The sequence below is a fragment of the Anomaloglossus baeobatrachus genome, chromosome 8 (genome assembly GCF_048569485.1).
Source record: "Anomaloglossus baeobatrachus isolate aAnoBae1 chromosome 8, aAnoBae1.hap1, whole genome shotgun sequence".
Taxonomy (NCBI): Eukaryota; Metazoa; Chordata; class Amphibia; order Anura; family Aromobatidae; genus Anomaloglossus; species Anomaloglossus baeobatrachus.
In genome coordinates, this window is record NC_134360.1 from 100,023,235 (window position 1) to 100,046,359 (window position 23,125).

At 49.3% G+C, this 23,125-nt stretch overlaps 1 protein-coding gene across 1 annotated transcript in view; it reads right to left on the reverse strand.

Annotated features, from left to right (window-relative positions):
• Positions 1-23,125, reverse strand: part of ST13 (ST13 Hsp70 interacting protein) — a 238,412-nt gene that overhangs the window by 123,578 nt on the left and 91,709 nt on the right. The window contains exon 6 of the mRNA XM_075321923.1: positions 9,222-9,306. Coding sequence (XP_075178038.1) covers positions 9,222-9,306 — 85 coding nt within the window. The remainder of the gene's footprint in view (positions 1-9,221; positions 9,307-23,125) is intronic.

The following is a 23,125-nucleotide window of genomic DNA, read 5'->3' on the forward strand; positions in this document are numbered from 1 at the left end:
TACTAATAGATCACAGACTGAAAATGAGTCAATAGTGTGTTGCAGCAGCAAAAAAGGAAACACTGTTCTGTGATGCATTAAGAGAAGCATAGTGTCTAGATCACATTGAGAAAGTTTACCATTCTCCCTAAAATCTCTATTATTCTTTGGCCAGGAATAAGCAGATTGGTGGGTGACTACTTGTGGTTATATTGGTTACTCTGAACTAATCGTCAATCTAATTATGCTTTTGTGCCCCTGTGGTCATGAGTGACATTATTTACAAGAGATGCATCACCACTGGTTCTATGCAAAATTTGAGCATGCGCGTGAGGTTTATCCTCCCAGGGAGTGTGTATTGAAGCCAGGTGTACACTTTCCAGTCTCATCGGATGGTCTTTATAGGCGACATAGGAAGGTTATTCCCACAATCATATTTTTCACAAGGCACAAAAAATACATTTATCAGTGACATGAAACTGTAAATGTTGCTCTATTGATGCATGCAGCACAAGATAATCCTTTGCCATATGTATCAAGAGAGCAACATGTGCAGTTTTACAGAACTGGTCTCTCAGCAGCAAACATAGCTCAGCTAATCTTAGCCCCTGTATATAGCCCTATTCTGCAAGTTATGCTGTCAGCCCAGCTATACAGAGCACTAACCTATGTACATCGCTCTTAAGTCCTCTCCATCAGTACCTCTCAGCTTACCGTATTTTTGGGACCATAAGACGCAGTGCCTGCTGTGACCACGTGGACCCGCTCATTACATATGCACGCCCATCATCTCTCAGCGCTGCAGCCGGCGCTGACAGGTAAGCGGGATTATGGGCGTGGGGTGCGCGCATAGTAAACAGCCGGCCGTCATCACCCCTGGCAACTACAGCCTGGAGTGATCTTGTGCGGCTGTATTCACTGCCCCCCCGCGCATCATCATCATCAGCGCGAGGTGCAGTGAATCAGTACGGCATACTCACCGTTCCCCTGCAGCACCGCGATGTCCTCCTGTCTGTGCCGGTCAGCTGATCTGTGTAGAGAGCAGTGAGCACAGCGATGATGTCATGGCTGTGCGCGCCGCTAGTCACGCAGGTCAGCTGACCGGCACAGACAGGAGGACATCACGATGCTGCAGGGAAGTGACCGGTGATGGCTCCACACTCCAGCAGCACTGCTGCCGCCATAGACGGGGGGAGAAGCAATGCTGCATGGAGCGAGGAAAGGTGAGTATAAACATTTTTTGGGGTTTTTTTTGTGTGTGATACAGAATACATGCCATATACCAGGATGGGGTTATTTATCAGGATGGAGGTATATAGCAGGATGGGTGTATATAGCAGGATGGGGCCATATAGCAGGATGGATGGGTTATATAGCAGGATGGATGGATGGGGGTATATAGCAGGATGGATGGTAGTATATTGCAGGATGGGAATATATAGCAGGATGGGGGCATATTGCAGGATGGCAGTATATAGCAGGATAAGGGCATATACAAGGATGGGGTACATTTACAAGGCAGGAGGATCATTACCAGGATGGGGTACCTTAGCAGAGAATATGGGGACATTACCCCCATAACAGTGTCAGCAGCAGATCCTCGCCCCATAACAGTGTGTCATGACCACATTTTTTGCTAAAATTTTATTTTGCCATTTTCCGCCTCTAAAACCAGGGTGCATCTTATGGTCCGGTGCGTCTTATAGTCCGAAAAATACGGTAAGTATACAGCTCATTCTGCAGTTCATTGCCCCTCTTTGTGACATCATCCCTTGCAGTAGACGTTCTGTTCTAGACAAGCTCCAGAGCAGAGCTATAGTGGCAGGATGCCAGCTGAGACTGCAAAGCACTTAATCGACCATGGAGCAATACCAACCGTTCGGTTCTAATAGCACATGGAAAGTAAGCAGAACCGGGCATCATTAGGGTGAAGGTTAATCTGTGCAAAATGGGGCAGATTTAAAAATGGATTATATTAGCACAAATGAAAAAATGTGTGTGTACATTATTAGAAGATCTCATTTTGATTTATTTTGGAATTACCAATTTAACCCCTTCATGCATATGGGTGCAACTGGATGTCCTGCGATAAGGTGTCCATGTGTGGAGGGTGGCTCAGGAGCTAATCTCCCTCCACAGGCGTCAGATGACAGCTATATTACATAGCCACCATCCGTGTCTAATCATTAACCCTTTAGATACTGTTGTCAATCATAGACAGCGCCATTGAAAGGATCATCCATTACTGCTCATGCACTTCAGCTCTCATAAGTCACGCTTGGATACGATACTATGGTATTGCAGTGTATAGTATAAGTGAATGGACAAGCGCAGATTCAAGTCCCTCCTGTATGAAGACTAATAAAATTAAATATATATATAATAAAAAAATTAAAAAAAAAAGGAAAAAAAAAAAATCTAAAATAAAAATTTGAATTACTTCCATTTTTCACTATTAAAATACAAGAAACAAATATATCTGATAACGTCACACTTGTAAAAGGTCTAGCAAAACATACAGTTAACCTGTGAGAAATGTGTGGGTTTTTCCCCAAAATATGGTTTAAAAAAAAAAAAAAAAAAAAAAAAAAAATCTCAAAACACCATGTGGTCTCCAATATGGTAACAATGGAGACGTTAAAAGAGAAAAAAAAATAATAAAAAGTCTCAAATGGCTCTATCCACAGAAAAGAAGGGAATTTTGTTACTTACCGTAAATTCCTTTTCTTCTAGCTCCAATTGGGAGACCCAGACAATTGGGTGTATAGCTACTGCCTCCGGAGGCCACACAAAGCATTACACTAAAAAGTGTAAGGCCCCTCCCCTTCTGGCTATACACCCCCCGTGGGATCACGGGCTGCTCAGTTTTAGTGCTAAAGCAAGAAGGAGGAAAGCCAATAACTGGTTTAAACAAATTCACTCCGAATAACATCGGAGAACTGAAAACCGTTCAACATGAACAACATGTATACCCGCAAAAAAACCAAAAATCCCGAAGGACAACAGGGCGGGTGCTGGGTCTCCCAATTGGAGCTAGAAGAAAAGGAATTTACGGTAAGTAACAAAATTCCCTTCTTCTTTGTCGCTCCTAATTGGGAGACCCAGACAATTGGGACGTCCAAAAGCTGTCCCTGGGTGGGTAACTTAATACCTCATGTTAGAGCTGCAAAACAGCTCTCCCTTACGAGGAGGCAACTGCCGTCTGCAGGACTCCTCTACCTAGGCCGGCGTTCGCCGAAGCGTAGGCATGCACCTGATAATGTATGGTGAAAGTGTGCAGACTCTACCAGGTAGCTGCCTGGCACATCTGTTGAGCCGTAGCCTGGTGACGTAATGCCCAGGACGTACCCACGGCTCTGGTTGAATGGGCGTTCAGCCGTGATGGAACCGGAAGCCTAGCAGAACGGTAGGCTTCAAGAATTGGTTCTTTGATCTATCGAGCCAGGGTGGATTTGGAAGCCTGCGACCCTTTGCGCTTACCAGCGACAAGGACAAAGAGTGTATCCGAGCGGCGCAAAGGCGCCGTGCGGGAAATGTAGATTCTGAGTGGTCTCACTAGATCTAACAAATGTAAGTCCTTTTCATACCGATGAACCGGATGAGGACAAAAGGAAGGTAAGGAGATATCCTGATTAATATAAAACGAGGATACTACCTTAGGGAGAAACTCCTGAATGAGGCGCAACACTACCTTGTCCTGGTGGAACACCAGGAAGGGAGCCTTGGATGACAGTGCTGCTAGCTCAGACACTGTCCGAAGAGACGTGATCGCTACCAGAAAGGCCACTTTCTGAGATAGTCGAGAAGGTGAAACATTCGTCAGAGGCTCGAAAGGCGGCTTCTGGAGAGCAAGTAGTACCCTGTTCAGATCCCATGGATCTAACGGCCGCTTGTACGGGGGGACGATATGACAAACCCCCTGCAGGAACGTGCGTACCTGAGGAAGTCGTGCTAGACGCCTCTGAAAAAAACACCAATAGCGCCAAGCCTTGCCCTTTAAGGGAGCCGAGCGACAAGCCCTTTTCCAACCGAAATTGCAGGAAGGAAAGAAGAGTAGGCAATGCCAATGGCCCGGGGGACACTCCTTGTACAGAGCACCAGTATAAGAAAATCTTCCACGTCCGTGGTAGATCTTAGCAGACGTGGGCTTCCTAGCCTGACTCATAGTGGCAACGACCCCTTGGGATAATCCTGAGGACACTAGGATCCAGGACTCAATGGCCACACAGTAGGTTCAGGGCCGTAGAATTCAGATGGAAAAAACGGCCCTTGGGACAGTAAGTCTGGCCGGTCTGGTAGTGCCCACGGTTGACCGACCGTGAGATGCCTGTCGCCAGAGCTCTTTGATCGCAATGAAAATCGGGACCTTGCTATTGTGCCGATTCTTGACACCCGTCCGGGTGCAGAGACCATTCTGCTGCGTCCACGCCCTGGTAACTGCGGATATGGCGTATGCTCTGTCTGCCACCCACAGCAGAATCCGGCGAACTTCCTGGAAGTCTCGCCGACTGCGTAGTCCGCCTTGGTGGTTGATGTATGCCACTGCTGTGGATTGTCCGACTGAATTCGGATCTGTTTGCTTTCCAGCCACTGCAGGAAGGCTTGTAGAGCAATATACACTGCCCAGAGCTCCAGACAATTGATCTGAAGAGTGGACTCCTCTGAAAAGAGTTCTTGATCGTCTGAGAAAGAGGGACGTTCCTGTGTAGGGACGTCGACTACTCCTCCCATTAGCGAAGAATGTTCCATTGAAGTGGACGCAGATGATACTGCGTGAAAGGGACTGCCTCTGGATGAGGCGTCTCCTTGAAAGAGAGACTGCACCCCCGTCTGTAGTGAACGCTGTTTGTCCAGCGGACGCTTCACTATCGCTGAGAGAGTGTGAAAACTCCTTGCCAAGATATGCCAGCGATTGGGTTTAACTTTGAAAAGTTGAAGACCCACCCGAAACCCTGGAAAGTCTCCAGCGCCATGTTCAGGCTGTGTTGGCATGCCTCTTAAGAGAGCGCCTTGACAAGTAGGTCGCCTAAATAAGGGATCACAGAGTGACCCTGAGAGTGCGGGACTGCTCACACTGCTGCCGTGAAGTCGGTGAAAACCCGTGGGGCTGTCGCCAGACCGAAGGGTAGGGCTACGAACTGAAGATGCTCGTCTTCAATAACGAATGGTAGCAAACGCCGGTGTCCTGGAGCAATCGGCACGTTGAGATAAGCATCCTGATGTCTATTGATGCTAGGAAATCTCTTTGAGACATTGAGGCAATGACGGAGCGGAGGGATTCCATCCGGAACCGCCTGGTTTTCACGTGCTAGGTGAGCCGTTTTATGTTGGCCCTACGACCAGATCGGAGTAAAAAGCGTATCTTGTTCCTGAGGAGGAACAGGGATTACTACTCTTTCTGCCTTCAGAAGAGCCTCGGCTCGGCCGGTGAGGAAGTTTTGGGACAAACTGTCTCTCATCCACCGGCCTTTGACCTGTGGCAGGTAAGTGTCGCTAAAGCGGGGGAGTCTGCGACCGATCGGGGACGCGGAGTGAGAGGGCTGAAAGTCATGAGGAAAACGCCGTGGTAGCGGTTCCTCCTGCTGCTTTCCCCGGGCGTGATGGAGCCCGCCAGGAATCTGCGCCCCTCTGAGCCTTTTGCGTCCTTTTGGACGAGGACCACTGGGACCTGCCCGAGCCTGGGAAGGACCGAAACCTCGACTGTCCATTCTCCTGTTGGGTTTTGTTTGATGTGGGCCGGGGTAAGGAAGAATCCGTACCCTTGTACAGTTGAATGATTACATCCAACCACTCACTAAACAGTCTGTCACCAGATAACGGCAACCTGGTTACGCACTTTTTTGGAAGCAGCATCTGCTCCAATCCCTTAACCACTAGGCCCTGCGTAAAAACACGGAGTTGGCGGACGCCACTGACGTACGGCTCGTAGCGTCCAGGACAGCATTAACAGCTTGAGTCGCAATGCCGACATTGCGAGGTTAAGGACGCTACTGCGGCCAAGATGTACATGTGACAGCGTCCCCCTGCGCAATACTAGCTGAAATAGCTTGGAGTGCCTCTACGGCTGCGAATGCCGGAGCAACCGATCCGCCGATAGCTTCATAGACAGAGTGCAACGAGAGGTCTATCTGTCTGACAATGGCATGTTTAAGTGAAGTCCCATCTTCCACTGCAACTATAGATCTAGCCGCAAGCCTGGAGATTGGGGGATCCACCTTTGGACACTGGGTCTAGCGCTTGACCACGTCAGGGGGGAAGAGACACCGCGTATCCTAAATACGGTTGGAGAAACTGTTATCGGGATAAGCGTGGAGATTCTGGACTGCTTCTCTGGAGTCAGAGTGACCAGAAAAATACTCAATATACACTTGAGATACTGAAAGAGGGATTTATCCTGCTGTGAAGCTGACTCCTCCACTGGAGGAGTTGAGAGGGAAATACCCAACTTTCCATTGATGGACGCTATAAGATTATTCACTATAGCGTCACCATCCGGTGCATCCGGATTGAGAGCGGTCTCAAGATCAGAGTCCTGAACAGCTACGTCTGTCCCCTGATACAGAGAGTACTCCTGTGGTGACCCTGACCAGTGATGAAGTCGAGGGCCGTTTCCATGGAGCTCGCTTAGGCCGTCTGGGACTGTCGTCCGTGTCAGAGCCTGCACCCTGGGATGTATGGGACCCCCCTGGAACCCTGATTTATTCCAAGTCAGGGTGGCCAGGGGCATTGAATCAACCTTGGCCAAGGTCTATCTGGACTGCAAAGTCTGTAAGCTATTAGTCATAATCACAGACAATATAGCAGCGGAAACTGCAACTCCATCCCTGTCCATGGACAGGAATCACAGGTGGTCTTTTGGCTACCTGTAGCGGAGACCCCGGTTGAGCAATTGCACATACTGGGGGCCCTGGAACCGTATCACGTGCAGTACAAGCAGCATCGAAAGCCTGTGCCTTGGCACCCCTGCTTTTTTGCTGTTGTTGTCTAGCCATCTAGGTGCATTAGCTAAGAATAGCGACCTTACAGTGAAAGCATACAAGCATGAAGTACAAATAAACACTTCAGCACATGTAGTACAAGCAGCTTAGAAAGCTTGTGCCTTGGCACCTTTGCTTTTCTGTTGCTGTTGTCTAGTTATTCAGGAGCATTAGCGAAGAATAGCTACATACAGTGAATGTATAGCATACACGCATGAAAATAAACACTGCAGCACATGCAATCCAAGCAGCATTGAAAGCTTGTGCCTAGGCACCCTTGCTTTTCTGCTGCTGTTGTCAAGTTATCTAGGAGCATTAGCCAAGAATAGCGACATACAGTGAATGTATAGCATACAAACATGAAAATAAACACTGCAGCACATGCAATTCAAGCAGCATTGAAAGCTTGTGTCTTAGCACCCTTGCTGTTTGCTGCCGCTGGCTAGCCATCTAGGCGGGTAGACAGCCAAGAATAGCCATTACAGTGCCATGTATAGCATACAAGCCCAAAGGACACATGACACTTCAGCACCTGCAAGACAAGCAGCATAGAAAGTCTGTGCTTTAGCACCGCTGCTTTTTAGCTGCTGTTTCTAGGCCTGCATCCTGAATAGCGACTTTACAAAAGTACAGCAGGAGACTTCGGCATTAGTGGGTCAGCACTGCAGCTGCCGCTTACCGCCCGCACAAAAGCAGGTGTGTGGCGCCTCCTGTGACTGCTAGCTCAGCGCTTGTCTCCGTTTTCCCGCTCTGCGTGCCGGAATGGCTGCCGGCGTCCAGAGAAGAGGGGCGGGCCGAGGGCGTGCCCGAGACAAGAGCGGGAACCCGGCGTCCCACTGAGTCTAGTGAAGGGGGCTGGAGAATGCAAAGCAGACTCCAGCTCCCTGCGCTGACTTACTGTACAGCGTCCCGCCTCTCCCCTGACTGGCAGGGCTGGGGGCGGGAACGAAAGGAAAACTAGGCCGCAAAGCCGGGGACTCGAGTAATAAGCGCGGCCGTCCTATGTGCACGGCCGGCGCGGAAGTCCCTGGCGCACCACAAGTCCCAGCCGCGCCACAGTGTAAAACACCCAGCAGCGGCCGGCGCGGCAGTTCCCAATACATAAATTCACTCAGCAAAGCTGCAGTGAATAATAGCACAAGCGCTCCGCGCTGTTGTCCCCGGCGCACTAACACTCCCAGCAATGCTGGTGCGTGTGTGCGCGATGTGTACGGGGACACAGAGTACCTTAATGTCGCAGGGCCCTGTCCCTGAGGATACCCAGCTCCAAATCCAGCAGGTTCTCTGGGTCTGTGGATGGAGCCCGGTCTCAGTGCCTGGAGACCGGTAAGATCCCACTTCACCCAGAGCCCTGAGGGGGGATGGGGAAGGAAAACAGCATGTGGGCTCCAGCCTCCGTACCAGCAATAGGTACCTCAACCTTACAAACCGCAAGTGGGGTGAGAAGGGAGCATGCTGGGGGCCCTATATGGGCCCACTTTTCTTCCATCCGACATAGTCAGCAGCTACTGCTGACTAAACAGTGGAGCTATTGCATGGATGTGTGCCTCCTTCGCACAAAGCTTGAAAACTGAGCAGCCCGTGATCCCACGGGGGGTGTATAGCCAGAAGGGGAGGGGCCTTACACTTTTTAGTGTAATGCTTTGTGTGGCCTCCGGAGGCAGTAGCTATACACCCAATTGTCTGGGTCTCCCAATTAGGAGCGACAAAGAAATAAGAAAGCCTTAGAGGTCTCAAAAAATGGCAACACAAGCCAAAAATGTATTCAATTTTTACAAACTTACATTTTTTTTTTTACAAAATAAAAAATATAACCAAGTCTGGTATTTGACATTTTTTGTGTTTTGCAGTACATTTTATGGTAACATTAATGGTACCATTCAAAACTACAACAAGCCCTCATACAGCTATATAACCGGAAAATGAAAGAAGTTATGGTTTTTGGAAAAAGGCCTAAGTTACGTGCATTGCGACCTTATAGCAGGAAGCAAACTGATGTCTAGACGTGGCTGAAAGTTCAAGCCTACAGTGAATAGGCCAGAGATGCGGGGTGCCGTGGCGGAAATTAGAGGACTGGTTGGTGGGCAGTAAGCAGGAGCACGGTCAGAGGTCAAAAAGTAGTATTTTTTTGCCAGCTATTTCAAAGTACATACAACTTCAGAGTACAAAGCCCTGCAGAACCGATCCGGTTCATAACCCGGCACTGTCTGTATACAGCAAATAGTACTGGAATCATTTTGAAATAAACTTATATCTTTTTCTTACCTTGCACGTTTTGCATACAAAATAGCAATCCGTGGGTTGAGTTTAATAGCGTCTGTAAACAAATCAATGGCATTCTGGAGTTCACCTGGAGACAAAAAAATATATAGATTATATATAGCGTTAAACTTCATTAGCAAAAAGAAACCAAGAGTAAAGGCCCCTTTACACACTGAGACTTTCTAGCGATCCCACCAGCGATCCCAACCTGGCCGGGATCGCTACAAAGTCTCTGGTGAGCTGTCAAACAGGCAGACCTGGCCAACGACGCAACAGCGATCCGGACCTTCAGAACGACCTAGCTAGTCATTGGGGACGTTGTAAAGCAGCTTTTTGAAAGGGAAGTCGCTGTAAAGTCCCCTTTACACACAGACTTTCTAGCGATCATGCTGCACAGCGGGAAGCAAAGGACCAAAGAATGGTCCTGAACGATTTGTAGCGATCAGCAACTTCACAGCAGGGGCCAGGTCGCTGATGTGTTTCACACACTGCAATGTCGCTGGGGAGGTCGCTATAACGTCACAAAACCGGTGACGTTACAGCGATGTCGTTTGCGATGTTGCAGTGTGTAAAGCCACCTTTAAGCACACCCACACTTTTCACAAGAAAAGGATTACATAGTGCAGGAATCTACAGTATAATCTACTAGCCATTGTATGCTGATAACCAGAAGAACGAACCACCCGAAATCTATGCTGTGGGTTGCACTAAATTGTGGCATTCTTCTGCTGCTAGGCTTCAGTGTTGGAGTGAGCGTCACCTGGCTTCAGCGTGGCAGCGTCACCCAGCTTCAGTGTGGAAACGAGCATCACCTGGCTTCAGCGTGGGAGCGAGCGTCAACTGGCTTCAGCGTGGGAGCGAGCGTCACCTGGCTTCAGCGTGGGAGCGAGCGTCACCTGGCTTCAGCGTGGGAGCGAGCGTCACCTGGCTTCAGCGTGGGAGCGAGCGTCACCTGGCTTCAGCGTGGGAGCGAGCTTCAGCGTGGGAGCGAGCGTCACCCGGCTTCAGCGTGGGAGCGAGGGTTACCTGGTTTCAGCGTCGGAGTGAGCGTTTCCCTGTTTCAGTGTGGGAGCGAGCGTCACCAGTTTTCAGTGAGGGAGGGTTACCAGACTTCAGCGTGGGAGCAAGCATCATAAGTCTTTGGTGTGGGAGTGAGATTCATAGGAGCATACAACGCTTGCTCTGGCATTGATGCATATAGCTTAGCAGCAGAAGGACGCTGCTTAGTTCAGTGTAAGCCACAGCTGGACTTTAAGGGTACCTTCACACTTAGCGATGCAGCAGCGATCCGACCAGCGATCTGACCTGGTCAGGATCGCTGCTGCATCGCTACATGGTCGCTGGTGAGCTGTCAAACAGGCAGATCTCACCAGCGACCAGTGAACAGCCCCCAGCCAGCAGCGACGTGCAAGCGACGCTGCGCTTGCACGGAGCCGCCGTCTGGAAGCTGCGGAGACTGGTAACTAAGGTAAACATCGGGTATGGTTACCCGATGTTTACATTAGTTACCAGTGTGAGCAGGGAGCAGGGAGCCGCGCACACTGAGCGCTGGCTCCTTGCTCTCCTAGCTACAGTACACATCGGGTTAATTAACCCGATGTGTAATGCAGCTGCATGTGCAGAGAGCAGGGAGCCGCGCACACTGCTTAGCGCTGGCTCCTTGCTCTCCTAGCTGCTGTACACATCGGGTTAATTAACCCGATGTGTACAGCAGCTACATGTGCAGAGAGCCGGAGCCGGCAGCACAGGCAGCGTGAGAGCTGCAGAGGCTGGTAACTAAGGTAAATATCGGGTAACCACCTTGGTTACCCGATGTTTATCTTGGATACAGCTTACCTCAGCTGTCAGACGCCGGCTCCTGCTCTCTGCTCGGTTCATTTGTCGCTCTCTTGCTGTCACACACAGCGATCTGTGTGTCACAGCAGGAGAGCGGCTTTGAAGAAAACGAACCAGGGCTGTGTGTAACGAGCAGCGATCTCGCAGCAGGGGCCAGATCGCTGCTCATTGTCACACACAGCGAGATCGCTAATGAGGTCACTGCTGCGTCACAAAAACCGTGACTCAGCAGCGATCTCGGCAGTGAGCTCGCTGTGTGTGAAGCACCCCTAAGACATCAACTACACTTATCACTTTGTGTGGTAATAACCCTGAAGTTCTTCTACATATCCCAATGATTCTGAGACCTGTCTTTTTCTGACACTTTGTTAGTTATGCTTGTGGTACATTTCGATTGATGCAATTTGTATTCTAGAGATAGAGATTATTAATTTACATACAATATCTGAAATGTAACAAAAATTTCGGAAAATTAGAAAGAAATTTAAAATTTAACTAATATTCCAATAAAATAGCGAAATCACACAAAGTAGTAAATAAACATCTCAAATATTTCTATGTTATGTTGGCATTATTTTGAAAGCATGCTATTATTTTGCAGCAATTTGCTTTTTTCGTTTTCTTTTTACAATAGCATTTTCTTTTAGTCAAATTACACTTTGTTCTATTTGTCTGACACATGCTTAATAAAGAAAAAAAATAGCTTGACAGAAAACACATGCGGACCCACAAGTTACCCACGGAGATAAATGTGCGCTATAGAAAAGGCATTGGTAGAAAGTAACAATGCAAGCCGACAGGAGGAGAAAAGGAAGAACAAAAACCGAGAAGGGTAAAGAAAATAACAAATAAGAAGGCAGATGAGTAGTCAGACTTGTGCCTCATTTAAACATCTGTTTGTCACATACATTCTGTGTTTTTAATGGATAGCACTCGTATCTGGTTATTCTATGGGACCATTCACATGTACGATTTTTTTTCCAGACCAATTGGTCCAAGTGAAATTGCAGAGACATGTCTGATATTGATGTGTTGAATCAAAATTAAATAATGCAAATCTATGGGTCTATGGAAATTTTGGGGGGAAACATTAGACAGCACTAGGAGAAGGTGGAGAAACTTTTTCTCAACTGAAATAAAAACAACCCCTGATGAAATGCATATCACATTCAAATCCTACTCTGGGACCGTTTCAAAGTGGAAACACATATGGACCGCAGAGAAGAAGGACCAGGATGCATCTAAATAAACACTGCATTGGCAGGAAAGAAGGGAATTTTGTTTACTTACCGTAAATTCCTTTTCTTCTAGCTCCAATTGGGAGACCCAGACAATTGGGTGTATAGCTTCTGCCTCCGGAGGCCACACAAAGTATTACACTTAAAAGTGTAAAGCCCCTCCCCTTCTGCCTATACACCCCCCGTGCATCACGGGCTCCTCAGTTTTGGTGCAAAAGCAAGAAGGAGGAAAAGTTATAAATTGGTTTAAAGTAAATTCAATCCGAAGGAATTTCGGAGAACTGAAACCATTCAACATGAACAACATGTGTACACAAAGAACAACAGCCCGAAGGGAACAGGGGCGGGTGCTGGGTCTCCCAATTGGAGCTAGAAGAAAAGGAATTTACGGTAAGTAAACAAAATTCCCTTCTTCTTTATCGCTCCATTGGGAGACCCAGACAATTGGGACGTCCAAAAGCAGTCCCTGGGTGGGTAAAATAATACCTCGTAATAGAGCCGTAAAACGGCCCCTACCTACAGGTGGGCAACCGCCGCCTGAAGGACTCGCCTACCTAGGCTGGCATCTGCCGAAGCATAGGTATGCACCTGATAGTGTTTCGTGAAAGTGTGCAGGCTCGACCAGGTAGCCGCCTGACACACCTGCTGAACCGTAGCCTGGTGCCGCAAAGCCCAGGACGCACCCACGGCTCTGGTAGAATGGGCCTTCAGCCCTGAGGGAACCGGAAGCCCAGAAGAACGGTAAGCTTCGAGAATTGGTTCCTTGATCCACCGAGCCAGGGTTGATTTGGAAGCCTGTGACCCTTTACGCTGGCCAGCGACAAGGACAAAGAGTGCATCCGAGCGGCGCAGGGGCGCCGTACGAGAAATGTAGAGTCTGAGTGCCCTCACCAGATCTAACAAGTGCAAATCCTTTTCACATTGGTGAACTGGATGAGGACAAAAAGAGGGTAAGGAGATATCCTGATTGAGATGAAAAGGGGATACCACCTTAGGGAGAAAATCCGGAACCGGACGCAGAACCACCTTGTCCTGGTGAAACACCAGGAAAGGGGCTTTGCATGACAGCGCTGCAAGCTCAGACACTCTCCGAAGTGATGTGACTGCTACTAGGAAGACCACTTTCTGCGAAAGGCGTGAAAGAGAAATATCCTTCATTGGCTCGAAAGGTGGTTTCTGAAGAGCCATCAGCACCCTGTTTAGATCCCAGGGTTCTAACGGACGCTTGTAAGGAGGGACTATGTGACAAACCCCCTACAGGAACGTGTGTACCTGTGGAAGTCTGGCTAGGTGCTTCTGAAAAAACACAGAGAGCGCTGAGACTTGTCCCTTAAGGGAGCCGAGCGACAAACCTTTTTCCAATCCGGATTGAAGGAAGGAAAGAAAAGTGGGCAAGGCAAATGGCCAGGGAGAAAAACCCTGATCAGAGCACCAAGATAAGAATATCCTCCACGTCCTGTGGTAGATCATGGCGGACGTTGGTTTCCTAGCCTGTCTCATAGTGGCAATGACCTCATGAGATAACCCTGAAGACGCTAGGATCCAGGACTCAATGGGCACACAGTCAGGTTGAGGGCCGCAGAATTCAGATGGAAAAACGGCCCTTGAGACAGCAAGTCTGGTCGGTCTGGTAGTGCCCACGGTTGGCCCACCGTGAGATGCCACAGATCCGGGTACCACGACCTCCTCGGCCAGTCTGGAGCGACGAGGATGGCGCGGCGGCAGTCGGACCTGATCTTGCGTAACACTCTGGGCAACAGTGCCAGAGGAGGAAACACAAAAGGGAGTTGAAACTGCGACCAATCCTGAACTAAGGCGTCTGCCGCCAGAGCTCTGTGATCTTGAGACCGTGCCATGAATGTCGGGACCTTGTTGTTGTGCCGGGACGCCATTAGGTCGACGTCCGGCATCCCCCAGCGGCAACAGATCTCCTGAAACACGTCCGGGTGAAGGGACCATTCCCCTGCGTCCATGCCCTGGCGACTGAGAAAGTCTGCTTCCCAGTTTTCTACGCCCGGGATGTGAACTGCGGATATGGTGGAGGCTGTGGCTTCCACCCATAGCAGAATCCGCCGGACTTCCTGGAAGGCTTGCCGACTGCGTGTTCCGCCTTGGTGGTTGATGTATGCCACCGCTGTGGAGTTGTCCGACTGAATTCGGATCTGCTTGCCTTCCAGCCACGGCTGGAACGCCTTTAGGGCAAGATACACTGCCTGATTAACAAGTGTGCATTACAATCCCTTTAAAACATTATTTTTATTTATTAAATATTAAAATCGTCCAGGTGAAAAAACTCCAAAAAATAATAAAAAAATAATAAAAAAAGTGGAGCTATTAAGGGTCAGGTGCAACCATATATTCTGAAGTTTACACAGGCAAATATAAAGATAGAAAAGCCAATCCAAAATTTATTTATACTAAAGTGACCCTAATATGTCACTATATCTGGCTCTGCCTGACAACGGAGGGTATGACGCCCTAACGTAGCTGGGCGCCCCCGTTCCTCGACGGCTGACCCTCACTCACCCTACTCGACCCTACCAAAGGATGATAGTATCTGTACCAAATACTCTCACCAACATAGTATATAATACTCCATTTTGATAAAAGGAGTACCTCAATTATCAATTCTATAGGCACATGGAGGGGAACAACTATAAACGGGTACAGCAATAAGTTATGATATCTGCAGGGGCAGATCAAATGACCAGGTCTGTCCAAATTTAGTAATGTTAAAGTGACCCTAATGTGTCACTTTACCTGGCCCTGCCTGGCAACGGAGGGTATGACGCCCTAACTTAGCTGAGCGCCCCCGTTCCTCGACGGCTGTCCCTCACTCACCCTAGTTGACCCTACCAATATAGGGATGGTATCTGTGCCTAATAATCACAGTAATGGACACTAAATGTAATACTCCACAGAGAGTCCAATTAGAGGATAAATACCTCAATACACAATTTTACAGGTACAGTACAAAAACAAGGACATCTGCTGCCACAATCAGCCTACCAGTATATCAGTCTATCAGTATACAATGGGGACAAGATGTACTTCCCTCAATTAGATGCTGTTTACATGGCCTCAACGCGTTTCCCCGCCCGTCATCGGATCATCAGGAAGCCCACGGGTGATGATAAAAGATATACATCCCAGCATCATGTATGGTAGTGGCCAGCGCCATTGAATCATGGATTTAAATAAGCCAGACCTTGAAACTCTAGAGGTCCACTATGGAGAATTAACATACCAGGCTACCGTCCTCAGGTCATCACTGCGCATGTCCATTTTCACCAGACACTAGAGCACATAATCCCCCTAAAGAGCACTACTGCACATGTCTCTGACGCTGCCGCTCTGGCCGCCAATCAGCCATCAGTATCGTCATTACTGAGGAAGGGGCTCATCAAGGAGTCCCTAACAGCCAATCGCTGCGAGGTATCCCCGTCACATGGGACAGAAAACCTCATACTCCCGATGTAAGCCCATATATTCCAGCACAATGACAGTCTCTGATGCTACAGCTCTATCGGCCAATCAGCCGGCTGTTTCACCGTTGCTAAGGAGCGTCCCGCCCATATTCATGACGCTCCTCCCTAACAACCTATCAGAAAACATATCGCCGTCACATGGGACTGAATACCCCATGTAGCTGATGTAAGGCCATACATTCTAGCACAGAGAAAGGCTTGCCCAGCGTCCAAGTATAGAACAGCGTCATCACAGTGGAGGAGAGCAAATCCTCCCCCCCTGGTTAACCATATCACGCCTGTTCATAGGCAGCATCAAATCCTGTCACAGATAAAACTCCACAAGTATAGCAGTACTCAATCCATAAACAAATCCCTCCTATCAGGACATAACATTCCTGCTTATGATAAAGTGTCCCAGAAAATACCTGGTAAACCAAGGGGATATATTTTATACAAGGTGCAAAACCGGCACCCATTAACCCCTATATGAACATGCAGTATAACCCCAGAATATATCTGGTATGATTGTACATTGGTTTATTATTTATAAACCTCTCCATTTTATAACAGGGACTATTCAATTATGTAAAGGGGGAACAGAAAAATGATTATGGGGTCTGTCCCAACAATTAAGCCAAGGACCAAGTAGCAGCCCCTAGAGGTAAATCACCATACAAATGTAGGTGACCTCTCCACGATATAATAACCTTATGGATGATAATTGATATTTACCTTGGGCCGCTAAAGTACCCCTTGGTTTACCAGGTATTTTCTGGGACACTTTATCATAAGCAGGAATAATCAGAATCCTGATCTGCTACCTCCGCTTCATCATCCAGAGAGTCCTCCTGCTGAGACCCTGAACAGTGTGATGAAGTCGAGGGAATTTCCCAGCGAGCCCGCTTAGGCGGTCTGGGACTGCGGTCCGTGTCAGAGACCTCACCCTGGGACCTATGGGTCACCCCAGGAGCACTTTGCTGCTCCAACTGAGGGGGGCCTGGGGTCAATGATTCAACAGTGCCCGGGGCCTGTGTTACCGGCCTGGACTGCAAGGCTTCTAGTATCTTAGCAGACCATTTATCCATACTCTCAGACAGTTTGTCAGCAAATACTGCAAACTCCGTTCCTGTCACCTGGACAGTGGTAGCAGGTGGTTCCACCTGGGCCACTAGTAGCAGAGGCTCCGGCTGAGTAAGTGCCACAGGGGCCGAGCATTGCACACAATGAGGGTCGGTGGAACCTGCCGGTAGTATAGCCGCACATGAGGTACAGGTTGCAAAGTAAGCCTGTGCTTTGGCACCCTTGCTTTTTGCGGACGACATGCTGTTGTCTCCTCTGAGTACAATCCAGGAGGGTATATAGCCAAAAATCAACAGTGCGACCGTACAGTGTAAATGTATAGCATATATATATATATATATATATATATATATATATATATATATATATATATATATATATATATATATATATATATATATATATATATATATATATATATATATATATATATATATATATATATATATATATATATATATATATATATATATATATATATATATATATATATATATATATATATATATATATATATATATCTATCTATATATATCTATATATACTTCGGCACTCAGTGGGGCCAGCACCTCAGGTGCTGCTTACCGACCGCTCAAAGCGGTTGTGTGATCACCAGATTCCCTGCCTGAGCCTCCCAGAGCCGTGTTGTCTCTCTTCTCCAGCGTCAGAAGTGCTGACAGGAATGGCTGCCGGCGTTCTGTGGGGAGGAGGGGGCCGTGGGCGTGCCCTAGAAAGTGCGGGAATCTGGTGCCCCACTGTGCTGAGTGAGGGGGGAGGAGGATACAAAGTATGCTCCAGCCCTCAGCGCTGACGTCCTGTGCAGCGTCTTGCCCTTCCCCTGACTGGCAGGCCTGGGGGCGGGAATATGCGATACTAGGCCGCAAAAGCCGGGGACTAAAGTTATAAGCGCGGCCGGCAAATAAGCGCGGTCGGCGCGGTAGTCCCCGGCGCACTAACACACCCAGCAGTGCTGCAGTGTGTATGGCACAAGCGCTCCATGCGTGGTCCCCCAAGGGGACACAGAGTACCTCACAGTAGCAGGGCCTTGTCCCTGACGATACCCGGCTCCTATCCAGCAGATTCCCCAGGGGCTGCGGAGGGAGCACGGTCCCAGTGCCTGGAGACCGATTAGGATCCCACTTCACCCAGAGCCCTTAAGGGATGGGGAAGGAAAACAGCATGTGGCTCCTGCCTATGTACCCGCAATGGGTACCTCAACCTTAACAGCACCGCCGACCAGAGTGGGGTGAGAAGGGAGCATGCTGGGGGCCCTGTTATGGGCCCTCTTTTCTTCCATCCGACATAGTCAGCAGCTGCTGCTGACTAAGATGTGGAGCTATGCGTGGATGTCAGCCTCCTTCGCACAAAGCATAAAAACTGAGGAGCCCGTGATGCACGGGGGGTGTATAGGCAGAAGGGGAGGGGCTTTACACTTTTAAGTGTAATACTTTGTGTGGCCACACACATACATATACACACACACACACACACACACACACACACACACACACACACACACACACACACACACACACACACACCGTATTTTTCGCTTTATAAGACGCACTTTTGTTCCCTCAAATTTTGGGGGAAAGTAGGGGGTGAGTCTTATAATCCGAATATACGGATTATATATTGCAGGGTCCAGGGGAGGTGGGGGCCGCTCTGGAATGGTGCTGGAGTTGAGGGAGGCTGGTAGAGGCTGGTGAGCTGGTGAAGGCTGCAGCGTTAGATCTCCTGCTCCCGCTCATATAATATGCACAGCCGCTGTCCATCACCATGATGCTGAAACCGCACCACGGTGACGGGCTGGGGGAGCAGCGCATATTATATGTGCCTGTGCTCCCCTTTGATGGCACATGCCCCACCCTGTGTTAGATATGGCCCCCATGCTGCTGACCATAGTAAAATAAAAAAAAGGATTTTTGTGTACTCACCGTAAAATCGTTTTCTCTTAGCCATCATTGGGGGACACAGGACCATGGGTGTTATGCTGCTTATCCATAGGAGGACACTAAGTAGATGCAAAGATATTAGCTCCTCCCCTGCAATATACACCCCCTGGCCCAGCCAGGCTACTTCAGTTTTAGTACACAAGCAGTAGGAGAATAATTAACAAAAAACGTGAGTGAATACTCATAACAAAAAAGTACTGAGAGAGAAAAAAAAAAGCTAAGGCCCAACAGGGCAACAGGGAGGGTGCTGTGTCCCTCAATGATGGCTAAGAGAAAACGATTTTACGGTGAGTACACAAAAATCCATTTTTCTCTGATGCCTCATAGGGGGACACAGTACCATGGGACGTCCTTAAGCAGTCCATGGGTGGGTAAATAAACAACGCAACCCAAGGACTAGGAACCAGTACCAGATAGTGGAGCACCTCTCAGTTGGCGCTCCTGGCTATCGTTTGAAAAATTTTCCTACCTAGGCTCACCTCAGCCGAAGCCAGAGTATGGACTCTGTAATGCTTTGAAACAGTATGTAGGCAAGACCAGGTCGCAGTATTACACCCCTGTTCCACTGAAGCCTGATGCCTAATGGCCCAAGAGGCGCCAACTGCTCGCATGGAATGAGTCCGCAGCCCACTAGGAATGGGCTTGAGTTGCAAGCGGTAGACCTCCTGGATCGCAGAGCGAATCCAGCGAGCCAGCGTTGCCTATGAAGCTGCCTCTCCTTTCTTAGACTCCTTGTTCGTCATTCCTGAAAGGCCTATGTTCCTAAAGGGGCTTTCCTGGGTACGTAATATCTGAGAGCCCTCACAAGGTCTAGCGAATATAGAAACCTTTCCACCCTATGGACTGGGTGTGGACAAAAAGGAAGGCAGAACAATGTCCTCGTTCATATGAAACGGGGACGTAACCTACGGAAGAAAATCCGGAAGGGGGCGTAGAACCACCTTGTCCTGATGAAAGATCAGAAAGGGTTCGCAGCAAGAGAGTGCTGCCAGTTCCGAAACTTGTCTGATGGACGTAATCGCCACTAAGAATGTTACCTTCCAGGAGAGAAGAGCAAGAGAAGATTCCTTAAGAGGTTCAAAGGAGGACCTCTGTATTCCGTCCAAAACGAGATTGAGGTCCCATGGGTCCAGCGACCCTTTATACAGGGAAACTAGATAGGAAACACCCTTGAGGAAAGTCTTGACTTGCGGATTGCAAGCTAGGCGGTATTGATAGAAAATTGAGAGCGAGATGAAACCCACCCCTTAAGGGAGCTGAGGGCCAACCCCTTTTGCAACTTGACTGCAAAAAAAAAAAATCAAGAATTCTGGGGATCGCCAGAGGCATAGGTTGGACATTAGATTCCCTGCACTGGGAAAGGAAAGTTTTCCACGTACGGTGGTAAATACGGGATGAAGGCCGGCTTTCGGGCACTGTACATGGTGGAGATGACCGCAGGAGAGAATCTCGCTCATGTTAAAGTCCAGGTCTCAATGGCAAGGCGCACCTGGGCTAGTCCGGTGCTATTAGTATCACCGGGACTCCTTCTGCCTTGATCTTCCTGATTACTCGCAGCAGCAGTGGCAGAGGCAAAAAACATGTAAGGTAGACGGAAGCGACTTCAGGAGACTAGAGCATCCGCGCCGATAGACTGAGGATCACGTGACCTGGCTAAGAACGCGGGTACCTTTGCGTTCAACCTTGAGGCCATTAGATCCACGTCTGGTGTACCCCAGTGAGTGCAGATGTGTGGGAACACTTCTGGGTGGAGAAACCACTTTCCGCCGCCCAGTTCTCTACTCCTGGTAACGCTGAAAACACAGACCCCGTCGATTTGGCCCAGGTGAGGATCCTGAGGACCTCGAGATAAGCTGTCTTGCTGCTGGTACCTCCCTGCCGATTGACATTGCAACAGCTGTTGCATTGTCCAATTGGACCCGAATCAAAACGACCTGCTACCAGAAGGGGGGAATGACCTGAGCGCGAGAAAGGTCGCGCTGATTTTCAGGATGATTTCTGGCAAGGGAAGACTCCTGAGGCGTCCAACGTCCCCAAGTAGTGTGGAGCCAGTACGCTGCTCCCCAGACTAAGAGTCTGGCGTCCCTGGTCAGGAGTATCCAGTCCACTTGGGGTAGAAAAACTCCCTCTCGATATGGAAGAGGACTGAAGCCACCAGCAAAGCGCATACCTGACTGAAGGTGTCAGGTGAAAAGTTCGTCCAAGGAAAAGGGTCTCTTGTTCCAGGCAGCTAGAAGCGCAAGCTGCAGTGGGCGGTGGTGTGGATAAGTGAGCAGCACTGCCTCTATAGCCGCCGCTATCCTACCTAGCACTCTTATACTGAATCGTATGGAGCGAGAGGAGTACGTAGAAGGCAGTGTACCGCTTGTAGAGCGGTCGCCTTGTCTTGAGGGAGAAATATCAAGCCCCGAAGGCTGTCCAGGGACATGCCCAGGGAGGTGACGGATTTTGACGAGACCGGGGATGATTTGACTGGAGTCAGAAGCCACCCTAAGCGGGATAGGGTGCCCACAGAGATCTGCACGCTGGTTGAGCCCTTGATGAGGAGGTCATCCAAGCAAGGCAGAACAGCCACTCTCCTGGCGTGAAGGGCACTCATGGCGGCCGCCATGACCTTTGTTAAGACCCTTGGTGCTGTGGCAGAGACGAGGGTAGGGCCACAAATGAACAAAAAGAAGTCCTGAACCGCGAAGCGGAGGAACTTTTGGTGAGCTGGAGTGATGGGTATGTGCAGGTACGCGTCCCTAATAGCTAGAGAGGCAAGTAATTCTCCTTCAACCATAAAAGGTAATAAGGGACCTTAGAAATTCCATTCTAAATCTCCTTACGTGCACATGTTTGCTCAGGTGTTAGAGGTCAAACATGGGTCGAACTGACCCATCCTTTTTTGGGGACCACGAGAGGTTGGAATATAAGGCCTTGAACCTCTCGCCGTCCAGAACAGGTACCATCACCCCAGCCGTTTGGAGGGAGTGGATTACTGAGGAGAAGGCCTCGCGGTGTTTTGGAGCCTTTGGGGGGGGGGGTTTTAGAGAAAAGACTGACCAGGGGATCGGGTCCGGAATTCAATGTGGTAACCAGAAGACACAAGGTATCGCACCCATTTGTGGTCTGAGGCGGCAGCCCAGATGGAGGAGGACGAGACTCCTCGGTCTTTGTCTAGACTGCCAGGACGAGGTGGACTCGGAAAGGTCTGAGAAGGTCTGGCCCTGCGTGTCTGGTAAAAAAACATCCTGGGCTAGAGTTGGGGGAGGGAGGTACTCTTATCCTCCTGTGGCATCAGAAAAAAAAAAAAAAAAAGAAGAGCCTGTCCAGACGATCGGCAAACCATCGGTCTGGAAAGGATTACTGTGAGAGGCTTCTTAGAGACAGAGTCCGCTCTCCATTATCGGAACCAGAGGGCCTTACGGATGGCTATGGTATTTGAGGCGGCAATAACTGCACAGGTAGCAGCGTCGAGGGAAGCCTGCATGAGATACTCTGCCGCCACAGCAAAGTGAACTGTTACATCTGTGAGGGTCTGAGGGAAAACTGGTAGTCCTGGTGCCTGTGTTCGACCCACACGGAAGGGGCGAGGGACCCGCAGCCTCAAGGCGGAGCGATCGAGCTGCTCCACTTGTTTGTCGGGTACTTGAAGGAGGAGCCATCAAGTAAAAAACAGGAGGGTCCTTCAGGCAGGCGGGAAGCCGGATGAGGGTCCACCGAGGCCGGATCGGCCCAGCCCTTAGAGACAGCTAAGCCAAAGGGATACCGGGACTCCATGAGTTTATGGATACCAAAGCGGCGTCAACATTTTTTTTTTTGAGGTTTCTTCACCCTTTTAAAGGAGACCGCAGGGTCAGTAGTAGTGGATGGGAGATCTTCCACATGCAGAGTTTTGGTTGATTGCTGCAATAAGGGAGTCTATCGCACCTTGATCGCTCAGGGAGGTTGAAACCAAGGAATCATCCCGGTACAAACATCATTCCCCTTCCTCCGGCTCCTCAGAGACCGCGGAACATGTGGGAGAACCCCATCTGTGTACCCCAGAGGGAGAACCATGGAGTTCATGCCCTTTTTCTGATCTGCAACCGGTGAAGCAGAGGGCTGATTCTTATCAGAAGGACCCTTTATAGAGGTGTCATCAGGCTGCGTTCTGTCCAGGGGCCCCGAGGGGTGTGAGGAAGATGCTGCATAGCCAGCACCAGGTTCTGGGAACTGTGCCCATTCCAGGGGACTGGGAGCCGTAGGCTTTGGGCTGGCAGCGGTTGCTGCGGTGGTGGCAGCTACAGGGGCACCGGACTCACAGAAGGAAGAGGTGCTATCATCCCCTAGTAGCTCAGCGTGGC